This window comes from Pelodiscus sinensis, chromosome 5 (genome assembly GCF_049634645.1).
Source record: "Pelodiscus sinensis isolate JC-2024 chromosome 5, ASM4963464v1, whole genome shotgun sequence".
Lineage (NCBI taxonomy): Eukaryota > Metazoa > Chordata > Testudines > Trionychidae > Pelodiscus > Pelodiscus sinensis.
In genome coordinates this window covers 87,970,813-87,989,600 of record NC_134715.1, presented here as the reverse complement: position 1 = coordinate 87,989,600, position 18,788 = coordinate 87,970,813, and the positions used below count along the sequence as shown (strand labels likewise).

At 41.7% G+C, this 18,788-nt stretch overlaps 1 protein-coding gene across 8 annotated transcripts in view; it reads right to left on the bottom strand.

Annotated features, from left to right (window-relative positions):
- Window positions 1–18,788, bottom strand: part of CORIN (corin, serine peptidase) — a 219,541-nt gene that overhangs the window by 160,767 nt on the left and 39,986 nt on the right. For all 8 annotated transcript variants that reach the window (XM_075930473.1, XM_075930474.1, XM_075930477.1 and 5 more), the window contains 2 exons: window positions 17,183–17,327; window positions 7,467–7,907 (listed from right to left, as the gene is read on the bottom strand). In XM_075930473.1, the coding sequence (XP_075786588.1) occupies window positions 7,467–7,907; window positions 17,183–17,327 (586 nt within the window). The remainder of the gene's footprint in view (window positions 1–7,466; window positions 7,908–17,182; window positions 17,328–18,788) is intronic.

Sequence of the window (18,788 nt, the reverse complement as noted above, 5' to 3'; positions counted from 1 at the left end):
GATAGAGGTATATAAAATAATGAGTGGTGTGGAGCGGGTGAATAAAGAAAAAAGTTATTAGTTCCCATAATAGAAGAACTAGAGGACGCCAAATGAAATTAATGGGTAGCAGGTTTAAAACTAATAAAAGAAAGTTCTTCTTCACACAGTGTGTAGTCAACCTGTGGAACTCCTTGCCAGAGGAGGTTGTGAAGGCTAGGACTATAACAGAGTTTAAAGAGAAGCTAGATAATTTCATGGAGGTTAGGTCCATAAAAGGCTATTAGCCGGGGGATAGAAATTGTGTCCCTGGCCTCTGTTTGTCAGAGGCTGGAGACGGACGGCACGACGCAAATTGCTTGATCATTGTCTTCGGTCCACCCCCTCTGGGGCACCTGGCGCTGACCACTGTCGGCAGACAGGCTACTTGGCTAGATGGACCTATGGTCTGACCCAGTACAGCCATTCTTATGTTCTTATGAATATCATTGTCCCCCATTAAAGATATAGAACCATGAAAGTCACTATGGAAGACTAATGTACTTAGGCTTTTACAATATGCTGACATATGTACACCACCACGGGGAGCAGATTTCCCACTTGCTCTGTCTCCAGAACCCTAGCAGCTCTACGCTGTTGGCCTGCTCATGCTTGTAGAACTCTTAGGGTACATCTACATTGCATGATTACTTAGAAATAATCTATTCTGGAAGAAAAATTCTGAAATAGCTTATTTTAAAATAGCACATCTACCCTTACAAGGAAGCTTCAAAATTAGTCTGAGGCACGCTTACTTAATGTGGACATGCTACCTCAATTTAGAGCCCCAAGAGGCACTGGGGAGTAATTAATTTGAATGACCCTGGGAAGGATCTATTTTGAAATAGCTGTTTTGGAATAACAGTAGTGTGGACACTCCACTGCTGCTATTTCGGAATAAACATTATTTCTCATGGAATGAGGCTTACAGATTTCAAAATAAGCTGTCCGTTATTTCAAAATTATTTCAAAATAATGGAATTGCTGTGTAGACACTTGCATTTTTAAATAATGGCTATTATATCAAAATAACTGTGCTGTGTAGATGCACCCTTAGATGCAATCAATAGTCTGTTTAGCCCCTGAAAGAGCCATCTGTTGCCCCAGAAAAACATACCCAAGCTTTATCTTCCCTACTCTTAAGCCTCCCCATTTACCAGGTTCTATATTAGAGGTACAAAAGATTCAACCCACAAGCTGGATACAGCCTGACCCAGAGCAGGCTCTCTGCCTGCTGCAGCCTGAAGCTGTTCAAAACAGCTAGCAGCTTCCTAGGTGCTGCACACCCCTAGCCAGAAACCAGCCAATGGGAGCTGCAATGACTGGCCTGGGGATAGCAGTATTGCATGAAATCTCCCTCCACCTTCTACCAGGGGCACATGCACCCTTCTGTACCAAACTCCACCCCAGTCCCCACACCTCCTCAATAGAAAAGTTCAATCTTTGACGACTTACCAAAATCTTGGCATGACCCCCATCAAAAATTATTGCTCACACTTGTTCTAGATCTTGATTCCTGCTCCTAGTTTGAGGTTTGCTTACCTGCACAGTAAGATATGCATGAACTACTATACAGCTGATTGAGACACCAGGCAAGGAATTCCTTGCTGGCTTACCTGGGCCCACAGCTGGTTCCATGGGCTTCAGAATTTTTCAGAAAAGCCAAATTGAAAGTAGAAATAATAATAAAGATACAAAAACTAGGAAAGCATGAGGACTTGTTTTGCAAAAGCCCGCATGGGAGTTGGGCAGTAAGGAACCATGGAGAACTACTAAGCTCTACAAGTTCTACTTCCTTGTTATTAGTGCCCGGTGAAGTATAGGAATTCCTCAGGTTATCCTGCAGCCAAACTCTCCTAGCAAATATTTATTTTGTGTGTGAAACTAAAGTAATTCCTAAACCACCTACTCCTCTTCCCATTATGCTAGAATTCAAGTTTAAGAACTAACATATCAGCAAGTTATAAGATCTGGGGTAGGGGACACCTTTACAAATATGTTGCAATCAACAACAAAAGCCCACCATTTGAAACTCAGGAGGATCGTTTTCTCTTTAAAACAACAAAGGCATGAAGAAACCACACAATCACAGCTGGCTTCTACACAACTTAGTAGATATACACAAACATGCCAGGCTTAGCTAACTTCACATTGCTGTTCTGCCTTGTTTATTTCAGTTTCCAAAAAACAAAACGTAAGTGGAAACTATGTGGGGGTTCACAAACTATTTAAAGGGTATTATTGTATTCTTACACATTACAGAAACTCAAATATCTGAAAGTATAGGAATCCACAGCTAAGACCACCCAGACCAATTTTAGTCCTGATGCTGCATTCATGCCCGGGGGCCGAGGGGGGAGGACACACTTTGAAAGAAACTCCTTTACCCATCTATATAAAAGTTCATCTCATGATTAGCCACAAAAACTTAGAATGCTTTAGTTTACACTAGTAATTGACAGCCCAAGTCACCACACAGGTGTGGCAGTTGGGCCACATATGCACCATCTGTATAATCTCCTTCAAATAGCCAATAAAATGCAAATTGGCTGAAGAGTAATAAGGTGATGATTGGTGGAGTTACCTCTGGTCTCACAATGGTAGAGGACTCTTGCCATGGCATAGATACAGGCCATGTTGTCACATGGGTATAATTTGTAAAGTCAAAATGTATGAGACTTTAAAAATTGGATGCTAACGAATCACAAACCCAATTGAACCTCATAATATTCTGAATAAAAAGATTTCTTAATCATACTTGTAGCTGTTTCCATCACTTCACAAATAGTCTAGACAAATCCTGGAATATTATATAGATTAGCTATACTACATATTTCCAGGAAGTCCAGATATCCCAAACCTGAGGATCAGACCACAAAGGTATTGAAATACCTGGGCCCGGCAATATAATATGCCTTGGGCAACATAATATAAACTGCATCTAAACAATCAGTGAAACTTAATGATTCAGAAAAGAAAGTCAGCACCTGTTTTTAAAAGGCAATGGTCAGGGAAGGACATATATTAAACTATGATTTTGTTCTATGTTAATTTAGAAGCTAATAAGTTTGAAATTTGGGGGGGGGGAGGAAGTTTCTGTTACAACTGGCAATTGTGGCATATGTAAGAAATCTCTCATTCCAAATCTGTAATGACCCAGCATATTTCTATGCTCTTGATCAGTGCAGGGATATAATAGCAAAACAAGGTAAATCTGTAATATGACCAATAGGATGCAAGTGTGGATATGCACATGTGCTTTCAATTCTGAGACGAGAAGGCTAGCAATTGGAGAGCACACAACACCCAGTAAATAATCAGGTTCTCAGATAGTGTTATAGAAGTTTTGTCTCCTTAAGATTATCTGTGAAACAACCTGTTATGGATTACAGAAGCCACTCATTAGCGTGGAAGGGGCTCAGGAGCCGCTTTGGGCTAAAGTGATGCTGCTTCTCCACACTTGCAAATCATGCAAGGACTGGAGGAGTTAAAAAATGAGGTAACTCCATTCAGATGGGGCAGCCTTGGGAAAAGAACAGGCTGGTGAGCTTCTCCAGCTCCGATGAATGGGCTGACAGATAGCAGAGTCTCTGCCCTCGCAGAAGGAGGATGTGGCTTCCCTGAGCTAAACAGGAGGACTGATACTCGTACTGGAGACTTAGTGAACTCTAATTCTCCCAGGGCCTTCAGAAATAAGAGAAACCTATGTCCTGATAAGAGCTGGCTACAGATTTTTTTCCCTTTGCATTTCCTTCCAATCTTAATTTAACTTTGTTAGCTGATTGTGAACAGTTTTGTTGTTTCACCTTATAACCTGAGAAGGGAACAAACAGCCAACAGGTTTTAGAAAGATGATTGAGAGTCAGCCTGCTGGGGTAGAAGTAATATGTCTTCCCCACAAAGTTCCCAAAGAAGGAGCTCTACCAGATTCATCACACAGCCACTATCCATAAGACAGACAAGAATATTCCTCATCTCCTCTTTACAGCAAGTTAGAACTAGAAAAGATTAATTAGTGAATGACAAATGTGACATATGGCAACTTCCTGAACTAACCTTCAGAATCCTTGTCCTTGGGGTCCATTGTACTAAGTACAAAGGTTATGTACTATTGTGAGCTGGGATTGTATGCAACCTTTAGTGAGGCAGATGTAATAGATATCCTGAATGACTAAAGAACTATAGTGAACAATTTTCCCTGTAGTAGGAGGACAAGACCAAAGACCCAAGCCCTATAACAAAAGTGATTTTTCTGGTTCTGAATCTGAGACATTCATGAACAATGGGACAAACCCAACTGTGGGTTCTGAACAACTGACATCAAACAAAGCCAGAGGTTAGGGCTGTCTTCTGGTAAGCTTTTTAGTATGCATGTAGATTCTTTTATTGTTTTTAATAAGTTTTCTCTGCAATGCTTTCACCTTAAGAATAAATATGTATAAAGAGATACGTGGTGACTTGCAACTCCCAGGGCTATCTATAACTGCCAGCAGAGAAAGTAAAGCGTATACCCTGTCCTGTCCACACCAAGCAAGAGTAAACATCACAGTATGAGCAGGGGACTGTGCAGCCTGACAAAAACCCAGTCAGGATGGAGAAAGGGAAGTAACAGAACTAGATGGTCGAGATAATACTTAGTCCTGTCATGAGTGAAGGGGACTGAACTAGATGGCCTCTTGAGGTACCTTCCAGTTCTATGATACTATGGAAGAAGTCAGGAGCCTAAAGTGGGTGCTTTTGGTGGACCACGAGGAAGAAATATAGTCGCAGCTGCCCTGAACTGTGACAGGGTGTAATATATTGCTATAATTTTCTCAAGGAGAAAAAAAAAGAGCTCCCAGCCATCCACCCCTTTCCATGGACGAGGTTACTAAAACCACCATTTTCAGAAACTTTCCCTGTTTGTGTGAGATTGTAGGAGGAAAGCAAGGGCTTATCCTTTGTTGTGCTAAAGCAGGGGAAAGCAAATAAAGGAATCCTCAGTGCTGAAGATATAAATTGTATTTCAAATAAATATTTTACACTAAAAGTTTTCTGATATGACATTTTTAATTTCAAATTCAACTGGAGAAACCCAAATGATTAAAAGTTGCAGATAAATAAGTATTAGGTGTGACTTCTGAACTAGGCACAGCTCCTAGCTGCAGAGTAGAGCACACACCATTCTCCTCAAAATCTTACAATATATTTTAAACATGTGTGTGCGCGCACCTGCCCATTTGTAAGCCCATTTATTTAACAACCCTTCTAAACCAGGGCTGGGCAAAACACAGTCCAGGGGCCAGATCCAGCACGTGAAGCCATCGGATCCAGTCTACGGACCACCCTGCTGGAACTCTCAGGTACACAACTGCCGCGGGTTTAAAGCGCAGTCCAGCGGCTCTCTGCTGTACGGGAGGAGGAGGCGGCTTCATGTGATCTCCCTGGCCCCGAGCCCAGTCCTCAGCTTCTGGGACAAACAGCCAATAGGAGCTGAGAGATTGGCCTGGGGATGGGAGCAGCACAAGTCTCTTCCCGCTCCCAGAGCGGAGAACCACATGGAGGGAACAGCCCGAAGCTCTAAGTGATCTGGGGCTGCAGCAGGCAGGGATCCCAGCCTGCCTTGGGGGTGCTGGCCAGGAGATGCATAGGTAAGCGCCTCCCAGCCACAGACTGCCTCTGATACCCCTGCCCCTCCCGTACCCCAACGCCCTCCCCCAGATCACCATCCAAACCCTCTGCTCCAGGTCACAACTCCCTCCCAGACCCTGTAACCCCTCCTACATCCTTCCCCCAAGCCAGAATCCTCTCCTGAATCCAGACTCCCTCCCTGACTCTGCACCCCATTCTCCTGCCCCAGGTCACAACCCCCTCTGTCATCCACACTCCCTCTCAGACCTCACACCAGTCCCTTACCTCCTGCAACCTTCTGTACCCAGCCTCCATCCTAGATCCTGCATCTCCACAGAAAAGTGGAGCACTTGACTGCTTTCCAAAATCTTGGAGTGGCCCCCCACCAAAAGTTATTGCCCACCTCTTTCCTAAACAGTAAGAGCTAAGACCACCAAATTTGGCTTGCAGCTTCCTCTTATCATAACTTAAAAGCAAGGACAGGGTTTGGTTGTGCCAGAATAATGGGATGTGTGTGGAATGCAATTGTTTCACATCAAATAAAGAGAGGGGTGTGAGAACAGGGACAGTTATACTCACAAATGACAAGGGGCAGCAAGCACTCTAGTGAACAGTTGCTGGCCATCAACCAGCCCCCACTACTCTGGCCTGCCTCAGAGAGCAGCTGTCAGCCACCAGATGGCCCTCGCAACCTCATGGAGTAGATGGCAGGTGGCCTGTGTAGCCCCAACCACCTTGGGCCAGCCCTGGGGAAAGGCCAGCAGGTTGGATGTACAGCCCCTTCCCCCCCCACCAAACACACATCCAGGATCACCCCAGGGACAGACCGGAGGGCAGGGTGCATGGGAAACACAGGGTAAGTCTTCTGGTAATTTACATTACTAGTCTTTCAGAAGCAGTTTCTACCATCAGACACTGCCTATCGCCTCTATAGAAATTCTCAAAAGCATCATCACACTATTAGTAGACAGCTATTCTCACATCATTCTCTTGACCATCATTATCTTCAGTAATGTGTGTTATTTTGTTTGTTATTTCTTTACAGTCCCATGACAACTGTTGTGTCCAAACACATTCTACAAGCTTCCAATTGGGCAAGAACTTGTCTAATAAGAAAGAAAAAAAGTAACTTCAACATTAGGATCTCTTTAAGCATGTGAGCTGATGTACATAGATGTCAGTCTTGCAGGCCTACTGTCTTCAAAGCAATTCCTCATGTACTTAAAGTTAAACATCTGTTTAAACTATCTTACTGAATTAGAGTCTAAACTGGTTTTTAAAATCACTGAAATATAAGAGAACTCAGTCTAAAACACAGGGTTAAAATCTGAAATAACACAAGGTGATTGCCCCGCTGCTCCAACCCCTCCCAGCTCCAGCCCTGGGAATGCTGGTGTTGGCTGCCTGGCTGCTTCCCAGGTGTGGGAGGGGCATGTGGAGAGGCTCAAACCCATAATCCTAGGCTCTAGAGGCTATAGCAAACTAGTCACAATGAACTGGCCAAATATCCACATGTGGCTAGCATATTGGACACCACAGCTAAGTCATGATTCACATGCATAGCTGTCACAATATGCACTGTGTCAACCAAACAAACAGCAGTCTAAGAGTTACTTAATCACAAAGGAGGTTCTTGGATCTTCCTCGCCAGGGCTGACTACATAGTTTGATAAATTGATTCCTCAAGATATGGAGCCTTCATGATGAAAACTACCTAGAATTAACTCTATTCCTGAGAATTCATGGGTTTGGGAAGAATTCTAATCACAAATACCAACTGTATTTTTTGTACTTGTTTTAGGTCATAATTTATTATTGCGTCAAATAAAATATCTTACTTTTTTCTCGTACCACAGCTGGATGGGTAGAACTTAACGGAGGTAAAGAGGATAATCTATCTGTGATCTTGACGGATGTATCTGTGGACCAACGTGCACCCTCCTCTGTACTGCTCAGTGATTGTGTACTGTCTTCAGGGGCTCTGGTCAAAATATCAACATCTGCAGTAGTAAGGTTGAATGGTGGTGCTGGTGTAACAGGAGCCAGTGAATCTTCCTGCAAAGCCTGCCTAAACATACTGAAGTTTTCATGAATTTGGTCATCATGGGACAAAGGGCTTTGGGTCCAGGATGATGGCAGTATTTTAAGATCCGCTGTGGGAAGCACATCCAAACCATTTTCAACGATATGTGGAAAAGGAATATCAGATGTTCGAATGTTGCCACCAGCAGCTAGCAGGTCACTCCCATTTGAATAAAAACATGTTTTCTCTAATATACCTGAAGGAGACAAAAAAAATGTTCAACACTTATAATGAACACACTTACCAAGATTATTAGAAAGGACAGAAATTTGACCATCTAGTTTTGAAGGCAAATGCTACTCATAACACAATAACTGTTAAAACAATATTTTTATTTTTAAAGACTCATAGGTCAGATAGAGTTAAACCAAGAGTTTTCAAAAGGCTCACCAAGTAAAATAAAGCCACATACAAATAAAACCTAAAATTACTGCAAAATAAGCATATTATTAATTAATACACCACCAACACAAAGAAGTAATCCTCACAAAACAAACTGAAAACATTTTAGCCTTATCTAGAATGAAGTCACTGGACTTGATGGATTTTTTTTAAAGAACTGAGGATTAGAGTGGGAACAGTTGTAATGTGTAGTTGGTCTAGGCACCATTTTATTAAGACTAGAAATAATTTCCCTTCCATTGCATCATTACTAGTCTACACATTACTAGCTGTATCTTTAGAAGGCTACTTTCTGCCTTCATAGAAGATTATACTTTAAACATTATTATGTTAAAATATATAAAGTAGACATTGTTTTTGCTATGTATAGCTTTATGCAATTTAAAGTTCAATGCTAAGAAACAGATTCAAGAATTATTTGGCTTCATAATCTGGTGCTGAAGATGTTATAAAATATTTAAATCAAGATGTACTGTATTTTATTACTTCAGAGGAGTAGCTGAGTTAGTCTATAACAGGAAAAACTTAAAAAACTACAAATAGTCTAGTAGCACCTTAAAAACTAACAAATAGTGGATTTGGATCTGGACTTCTAACACTCCAGTCATCTGAAGAAGTGGGTTGTGCCCACGAAAGCTCATGATACCATCTACATGTTTTGTTAGTCTTTAAGGTGCTATTAGACTATTTGTTGTTTAAAGTTTTTCCTGTATTTTTTGGTTTAGAGTAAAACAAACATATTGTGCTTAGCTATGTTTTTTTACACTTACAAATAATTACTAGCTCACAAATCAAAATAGATATACTGGTGCTTTCTACCTTAACATTGGGATAAACCAGATGATATGGTTCTATATGCTTCAGAAAATTCAACCCAAATGATAAAATAGTCTGTGTTTAACTTGGCTGCTTATAAAGGTATTAGATTTATTGTAGAACATGGTGAAGAAATATGTATTACATACAGGAATATGTAACTTGCTGAAAATTATTAGATAAAAATGCCCATACCCATTTTAAATGTAACAGATTTGTTATCTGATCAGGAGTTATATTTAAGGGATATTTACACAGTAGATAAATATATACCGAATATATAAACAATATATGGTAAATAGGAATTGTTTTGGTTTCTAGTTAATCACTTAAGGGAATATAATGAGATAGATATAGATATATATATATATATATATATATATATATATATATATATATATATATATATATATATATATATCAGACAGAAAAATATTTTTCATTACAAATAATTAAAGGAGTTCCTCAGCACAGATTATTTCATCAGCTGTTCTTAAACTCCCCACTGATATAGATCAGCATTATTAATAGCCAAGCCTGCTGTCTTTTCACCAAATGCTGGCATATGACAGCGCCCCATAGCAAATGTTAAGCTGAAGTCTTAATTGTATATGATACAACTGCTAGGGCTGCAGTACCTTTTGGACATAGAACAATGGTTTTTCTTGCTTTGAACTTCCCCAGTTCAAAACTTTTCTATGTCAATAAAGAAAAGCAAGCATGTAATAACTGTGTTTATGGCTATTGGAACTAGACAAGACTCTACCCCCATCATAAGTTTAAACCACTTTTCTGGTATAAAAACAAAAAAAGTAAATGCAAAAATGACTTCCCTTTAGAGATTAAGTAGAATTACACTCACTTGTTTTAACCAACATCTAAAGCAAAAGTGCGGCTCACTTCAGCTAGATTCAAGATAAAAAGGAACAACCCATAATCTGCAGAGCACAAAGACACTGTAGGCACTGTCAGCTATAAGCTGACCCTAAGTCTGAGCTCAACTGTAAAAAGTATATAAACATTCATAAATGTCACAATAACCTATTAAAACAAATGTTAAAGACGGACAGCTCACTCAAAAATGTTGAATTAAGCCACACAAAAGGCCTACCAATATAACTCAAAGATGCTGTTCAATCTTGTTTAGCAAAACAAGGAAATATAAATTTAACAATAACAACCAAAATTAGAGTGTCAATTATTAAGCCTAATTAGTGAACAAAATAGTCCATCAAGAAAGCCTTTTTTGAGTCCTAAAATAAAAGGAACTTGGGGGAAAATACAGGGCATGTCTACACAGCAGTATTATTTCGGAATAACTGATGTTATTCCAAAATAACAAAGAGTGTGTCTATACTATAAACCTTTATTTCAAAATAACGTTGAGCTGGAAGACTTCTTGCTCTGACTCATGGTAACCCTCATTTGATGAGGAGTAAGGGAAGCTGAAGGAAAAGTGTTCTTCCTTCGACTTCCTGCTGTGTGGACAGTGCTAAAGCTGAATTAAGCTATTTTGACTTCAGCTAAGCAATTGACATAGCAGAAGTTGCACAGCTTAATTCAACTTCAGCCCTGCCATAGATTGGCACTCAGTTGATACTATCACCTCTATTGCCTCCAGCTGAATCCCTTACAATCTTGAATTACACTATAAAAACATCTCCAGCTCATCTCATCTCAATTAATTTATTCTCTTTTATCCAAAAGAACAGTTATTGCCATCTTTTATACCCTCTAAAAGACTGACAAGCAACGGTTCTCCCCCCTCTAAAATGTTCTCCAACCAAAAAGGAAAACAATATTATTAAAATAAAAGCCTACTTTAATCTATACATTTCAAATGTTTTAACTGTATTTCCTTCTTTATTTTTAATAAGTCAAAAGTGTTTTAGTAGTGTATTTGCTGTAGTACTAAGGATTACAAACCCCAGACCTCATTTAACACTGTTTAATGTTAAACAGCAACAAAGCTTGTTAATATCTTTAGTCTATATATTACATCTAATACAACACTCCTTCCCACCCCATTCTCTTGGCTAGGAGTTTTATGGCACAGAATCTTCTTAGAGAGATGGCACAGAATCTTACCTAAAATGTGTGTAATATTTTAAAATACAGGGGTAAAAAAAAATATTTAAAATTGCAAGATTAAAGTTGTCTTGTTTCCTGCAACTTTCTCCTGACCCTGATTTTAAGGAAAAGGTGGTTTAGAGAAATTTGCTGTTTGTGTTTTATTGAGACACTTGAAATCTCCCAAATGTAGATCTCAGCAACAGTGTCCCCTTGCTTGAGCCTTCTGGTCAGGCTAGACAAGAGAATGAATGTGCACTGATGTCAGAAATAGTGGCAATACTAATAAAATCTGCTAAAAATCTTAGCAGATGGCAGTCGAGGGGGGGAAGGGGCATGTTCAAAAATTCCCTTCAAGCATTTGTAGCTCTGTTTGAATATTGTTTCCCCAAACCAAACTAAAGCACTGACTCTCAATGGCTATGACCCTTCCATGTTTCAAACTCACCCCACTTTTTGTTCTGCTCTTCAAAAAAATTGTCTTCCATTTCAAAAGTGTAATGTTTTCTCTCCCCTATAATTGAAACAATAGCTAAGAGGGGGTTTTGCCTCCTCTTTCTCCCACAGTTTCAACCTCCCTTACCTGCCCCACTCCTACCCTCATTTTTGCTTCCTCCTCCCAGCACAGATTTGAATCCCTAAATTACTGGTACACAGAGCCATCCCTAGTGGGGTTTGGGGCCTGGGACAAATCAGCCTGTGTTTCTAATCTGCCAAAAAATGCTCCACTGCAGTTCCACTCAAGCCCTTCTTCTGCTCCCCTCCTTTACCCAATGCCCCATTTGTCCCCACTCCCACTACTTCCTCACCCTTTCCTTCCCAATTCCACCCCTCCTCCTTCTCCTTCCCAGCATCTCCTCACAACGCAAAACAGCTGATCTGAGACAAGTGGTAGGCACAGGTAGGGAAGAGGAAGTGCTGATCCGAGGGGCCCCATCAGTGGGAAAGAGGCACTGATAGGGTGCTGCCCAGTATGTGTTCAGCATACACCATTTTTTTTAATCATAGCTGCTCCAGCCCCATGGACAGAGACCACTCTGCTCGTACATACCCTCAAATTTTAAACTGATTTTAACAGAGATATTTTTTGTCCGAGAACAATATTTCAGAAAGTCTAGAGGAACCAGTTAATTTCAAGGCTTGTAAGAAAAAGAAAAAGAAAAAGGAAAAAAAAAAAAAGAGCACAATCCCAGATCCTCCCACTGATTAGAGATCCATGTGGAGCTCAGTCACGGTGCTTTAAAACAATATTTTGTATATCTCCAGGGTACTTAGGGCTGTGTCTCCATAACATCTTAAACAATACACTACAATATCCATTACATAAAACACATCATGAATGCAATGGGCTTAAACTGCAGCAAGGGAGGTTTAGGTTGGACATTAGGAAAAAGTTGCTAACTGTCAGGGTAGTCAAACACTGGAATAAATTGACCAGGGAGGTTGTGGAATCCCCATCTCTGGAGATATTTAAGAGGAGGTTAGATAAATGTCTATCAGGGATGGTCTAGGCAGTATTTGGTCCTGCCATGAGGGCAGGGGACTGGACTCAATGACCTCTCGAAGTGCCTTCCAGTCCTCGTATTCTATGATTAATTTCATTCATGTATGTCATCAAAATACTCTGCAAACATGTGTGTGAATATATAGATATATATAGTAAATCATACCTGCAGCCAAATATCAAAGCTAATAAAATTATGTGTTTTGGATTTGTGTGTCAAACTACATTTGAAAAGGACCAGTGACGGAAGCATACAGCATGCTGGTATTCAGTTTGTTCAGTATAAAAATGAGAGCTATGTGCCATGCTCATTTAGTTCAGAGCAATACCATGCCAGCAATTTTACTGATGATTTTCCATTTCTTTGCTATTGGAAAATTAATATTTTATTTAACAATGTGCAATAGAGAGTGATGATTTCTGAGAAAGATTCACATACTCTAAGCTAGAAGCCAAAAAGATTTAAATGGAAATTTTGTCTGTATGTGATGATGGTGACTCCTAGGCCCTTTCTACAGCAGGAAAGGACAGATTAGCCCATACATGTCACTAAAGACCTTGGAGAGTGCAGATCACACACCGATACTGCTGGATGGGAAGGGAGGGTGAGCTAGAAAGTTCCTGGCAGCTGTAGTTCACAATGTGTCCTGAAGGAAGAAGAAGGTGGTGCACAAGAAGACTCCCTGTAAACCAGGAACTAAGCATCAGGCTGTCTCTCCCTCTGGATCCCTGGGCTCCAAAGGGGAGGGGAAAGTGTCTGGGTTGAGGGAGGCATGTTTGGGCTCTGAGGGAGGAGGTGGTGCAAGTCTCTGGGCAAGAGGGTGAGGGCCCCATGGCTGGATTCTGAAGGGGTGCAAGTATCTCAGCAAGGGGGAGCAAAAGATCTGCCCCCATGTCTGAGCTCAGGAGTTGGGGGAGGAGACAGATTAACATGAACTGAGTTGTCATAGGGGTTTCTTTAATTCTCTGCTCCTAGGTGAATGAGTGAGTGAGTGTGGTTACAGACATACTTGTTGACAAATATTTTAAAATAAATTACAAAAATAATTGAAACATGCATGATTATGTAGTGTTATTGTGACACAAAATTTTCAGAATGTTATGTGCCAGGAGTAACAACATGTAGACACTTTCTTCTAAGGAAGGGTACGTCTAGACTACATGCCTCTGGCGACAGAGGCATGTAGATTAGGCTACCAGACATAGTAAAATGAAGCGGCGATTTAAATAATCGCCGCTTCATTTAAATTTACATGGCTGCCGCGCTGAGCCGACAAACAGCTGATCAGCTGTTTGTCGGCTCAGCGCGGCAGCCATGTAAATTTAAATGAAGCGGCGATTATTTAAATCGCCGCTTCATTTTACTATGTCTGGTAGCCTAATCTACATGCCTCTGTCGCCAGAGGCATGTAGTCTAGACGTACCCGAAGAGAGGAGTATGACAGACAGATCAGATACACCTACCATTTTTCATGCACTCTCTCATTTAATAGTGAAAATCTAGGGCAGAGGATATGAAAGATATAGATGGAATGCTAACACACCGGGAAACTAATAGATATTTCACATTTCCTAATTGTCAAGTTTACATGATCGTAATCTGCTTCAGACTGTTCTCGGTTTAAAGACAGTAGTTCTCAGTTTAAAGACAATAATTTTTTATTTTGGCCACCCATCTTAAGCACACTGAGAAGACCAGACCTTACGAGTCTTGTTGCTAATCATCCTTTACAGACTGAAATTAATATAGAGTTTCAATTTTACTTGAATTTGATAGAGATAAAGCAATTAGTTCAATACATATTCAGTTTTATTTCCAGACATCCTGTTTCAACTGTATTTTTTTAGGTTGTTTGATTTTTAATAAGGAAAGAGAAGATAGGTAGTAAAATATATAAAGTTTTCTGCCACTGCCAAAAATACACACTCTTTAGTCTCCCTGAGAGAAATAAAACATCATTTTATGGATACATTCTTCAAGAGATGAAGGCAGGCAATATCAGCCAGCACTAATATAAGAGATATAGCTAGGCTGCTAAATCACTGGATGAAGTTAAATAAAAATGTTTTAAGGCAGTCCCCGGGTTACGTGGATCCGACTTCCGTCAGATCCCTACTTACGAACGGGGCTTTTCTCGCCGCGGAGGATGCGGGCGGTGGGACTGCCCAGACGCGCCGCGGTCCCGCCGCCCGCGTCCTCCGCGGCGAGAAAAGCTGCTCCACGTCTCCCTGGTCTGCTGAGGGGAGGAGGGGGGCGCAGCTAGTGCGCCCCCCCTCTCCCCAGAAGACCAGGCTTTTCTCGCCGACGCCTGGAGTAGAGCAGCTGAGGGGCTGCCGGGTTGGTCCCACAGCACCGAGGTGCGGCACTACTGGACCAACCCAGCAGCACCCCAGCTGCTCTGCCCCAATCATCCCCAAGAGCAGCTGGGGTGCTGCTGGGTTGGTCCCGCTGCGCCAAGGGTCGGCGCTACTGGACCAACCCGGCAGCACTCCAGCTGCTCTGCCCCAGGCGTCTCCGATTCAGCCGCTGCTGGTCAGTTTCAACAGTGGCTGAATTTGGACTCCTGGGACAGAGCAGCTGCGGGGACCAACCTGGCAGCACCCCAGATGCTCTACCCCAGGTGTCCCCAAGTCAGCTGCTGCTGAAACTGATCAGCGGCTGATTCCAGGAAGCCGGGAGCAAAGCAGCTCTGCCTTAGGCTTCCTATAGTCAGCCGCTGGTCAGTTTCAGCAGTGGCTGAATCGGGGACACCTGGGGTACCTGACTTATGTACAAATTCAACTTAAGAACAAACCTACAGTCCCTATCTTGTACGTAACCCAGGGACTGCCTGTACAGTTAAAAAAGAAAAAAGTACACAAACAACTACAACCCTACAGTACTGTACACAACTAAAAGCAGAAGTTACAGGCAGTCCCCGACTTACGCAGATCCGACTTACGTCGGATCCGCACTTACGAACGGGGCTTTCTTGCCCCGGAGGTCGAGGTAGCGGATTGCTACCTGCGAGCTCCGGGGCGAGAAAGCCCCGTTCGTAAGCTGCTCCGGTGCCCCTGGTCTCCTGGAGACTGTCTCCAGCAGACCAGGGGCACCGGGCGGGTTCCCGCGCTTCTGAGGCTTTGCTCTGGCAAAGCCTCAGAAGCGCGGGAACCCGGCCGCTGCTGCCGCTTCAGTCGCGGTGCCTGTGGTCTGCTGGGGACCGTCCCCAGCAGACCACAGACACCGGGACTGAAGCCGCAGCCGCGGGGGGGTCCCGTGCCTCTGAGGCTTTGCCAGAGCAAAGCCTCAGAGGCGCGGCACCCTGCTGCCGCTGCGGCTCTGCTCCCGTGTCCCTGGTCTGCTGGGAGGGGGAGGGGCGCGGCTAGTGTGCCCACCCCCCCAGCAGACCAGGCTTTTGTTTTGGACCCTGGAGCAGAGCAGTTGGGGCGCTGCCGATTGGTCCTGCAGCGCCGCTCTGGGCACTACTGGACCAACCCGGCAGCACCCCAGCTGCTCTGCCCCAGGTCCTGATTCAGCTGCTGCTGGTCAGTTTCAGCAGCGGCTGAATCAGGACGCCTGGGGCAGAGCAGCTGGGGTGCTGCCGGGTTGGTCCAGTAGCGCTGAGGAGCGGTGCTACTGGAGCAACCCAGCAGCACCTCAGCTGCTCTGCCCCAGGCGTCCCCAAGTCAGCCGCTGCTGAAACTGACCAGCGCTGACTACAGGAAGCCCGAGGCAGAGTTGCTCTGCCCCAGGCTTCCTGGAATCAGCTGCTGATCAGTTTCAGCAGCAGCTGACTTGGGGAAGCTTGGGGTTCTTAAGTTGAATCTGTATGTAAGTCAGAACTGGCAGTCAGTTTCAACAGCGGCTGAATCTGGACGCCAGTTCTGACTTACATACAGATTCAACTTAAGAACAAACTTACAGTCCCTATCTTGTACGTAACCCGGGGACTGCCTGTATATAACGTATTATCCCAACTCTCTCATTTCTCTCTCACCATACCTATGATTTCATTTCAGGCATGCCAAATTTGCTGCGAAAGTAACAAACTAGCTTTTTAAAAATTGCTTCTCTCTAATAAATAACTTAATTCCATACCAAATATGCAGTTAATTAATGAATTAAGTATATTTTCAAATATATCTTCAAGGAACTATTGTTGTGATTTTAAAATTATGCATACTTAAAATTAACAACAAAATACTTAATTTTATTGGTGAGAGGGAGGAGACCTCATGCTACTCAGAAAGTTGTATTGTTATGTTCAAATTAACTCTCTCCTGAAAATATTAAATTGGTTTGTGTAATAAGGGAGCAATATCCTGTACCATTTAGAGATATTTAAATGGTGTTTATTTCGTAGACACAATATATTAAAAAAAATCATTAAGTGCTTGTAAGAGTTACTATTGAAAACAAAATGTATGACCAAAGTGATAAATATATCAACAAAATATACAACTTTCATAAACTCAAAAATTTCCCCTAATTACTTTTTAATAATTTTTAAACAAACAATTGAATTCAGATATTCTCTGCAACTGAAGCAACATAACTGAAAAAGCATAATTTACTTACAGTTTTACCTGGATGTTCTAAGACATTTGTTTACATTCTAGAAGTAGACTGTACTGTGAGTTTATAGTACTTGTTAAAATACATTTCAGCTCACTTCTCCTTAGTTAAGTCTAGTACTCACCTACAAAGGTAAGAAGGATCACCAATAGCAGGATGACAGCACAGATGCACGGAATCAAAATTAGTAGCAAAAGTCGAAGGTATTTGGTAGAAGCCAGCTTCTGAGAGCAACTATCCCCCATATTATCTTCATCTGTTCCTAGTACCTGAAGCACAAGAGTACAGGTTTATCCTTCTAATATAACTTGGTAATTCCTATGATGTATTTTAAGACTAGTGTTATCTGATACACCTAACAGCAGTACTGCACAAATATATGTCATTAATATATTTAAGTCATGAATGAAAAGCAATATAAAAATTTAAGCTGGCCTATCAACAAATAAAGCAGTACATTTAAGTTACATATTTAGCTCACCCTTGAATGAGTCAGAACTCATAGCTTCACTACCAGCATTTCAGAAACTCCTTGGATAGACTTTTTTTAAATGGTTAGGCTGAATGAAAATCACTCCATTTTGAGACACATAAAACACATAGCAAATTTTAAAACATCAGGGCTAAATTCTGCCCAATTTACCCAGAAATGCAGAAACTAGTCCTTAAAAAAGTTATTAATAATTGCATAACTGACTCCCATCTTTTCAAGGATATATTAAGGCATCTGTCAATCTATTATAAATTCTGCTTTAAATAATACTCTGCCGTTAAGCACCATGATGCTCTCATCTTCAACACACTTTACAAACTATAACGTATTCCCCCCCACCTTCTCTGAAGCTGATAAATAATATTTTCACTTTACAAATGGGGAAATCACATACAGAGGTTAAGTTGAATTTTCTAAACTCAGCTTTATTCAATGCGCATAAAGTTATACATATGCAGAAGCCTTTGAAGGGTCAAAGCTTAAATACAGTTTTAGAATGTATGACACATACAGAAAAAAAGTCCTTATATGCCAAAACTGTATTCAGGCCTATGTTTTAGTCTATTGGGAAAAAATTGTTCCTTTTAAACAAAAACAAAACAAATTATGAACACGTTTGAATAAGAACAGTTCCACTCTTCCTATTAATTTTTGAGAAAGTACAGGCAGTCCCCGGGTTACATGGATCCGACTTACATCGGATCCCTACTTACAAACGGGGTGAGGCAACCCCGCACTAGCTGCTTCCCCCCAGCAGACCAGGAAGATGCGAAGCTAGCGCCCCCCACAGCAGACCAGGGAGACGCGGAGCAGCTTTTCTCAGCAGACACCTCAGCTTGAGAATAAAAGACTGAGGGAAGTGAGGTGTGGGAGAATAGAACTGAGCTCTGGAGAAATGTTTGTCTAGAGTTTCCCCTACAATATGTACCAGTTCCGACTTACATACAAATTCAACTTAAGAACAAACCTACAGTCCCTATCTTGTACGTAACCCGGGGACTGCCTGTACACACAATCCTAGTTTTAGTGCATTTCAAAGTTTACTTTTTTTGCTTGAAGGAGTCTAGGGAGAACAATATACATTTGATAAAGACCTTAGAGGTTGAAGTTATTAATTCCTGACTGTTTTTTACCTAAAGCTGACTTAGCTAAGTGATATGAGCAATTATTCAAATTGTTTGTCAGGAAAATCAGTCATACTGAAGTTTGTCCCTTTTGTACTAGATAAAGCGAGAGT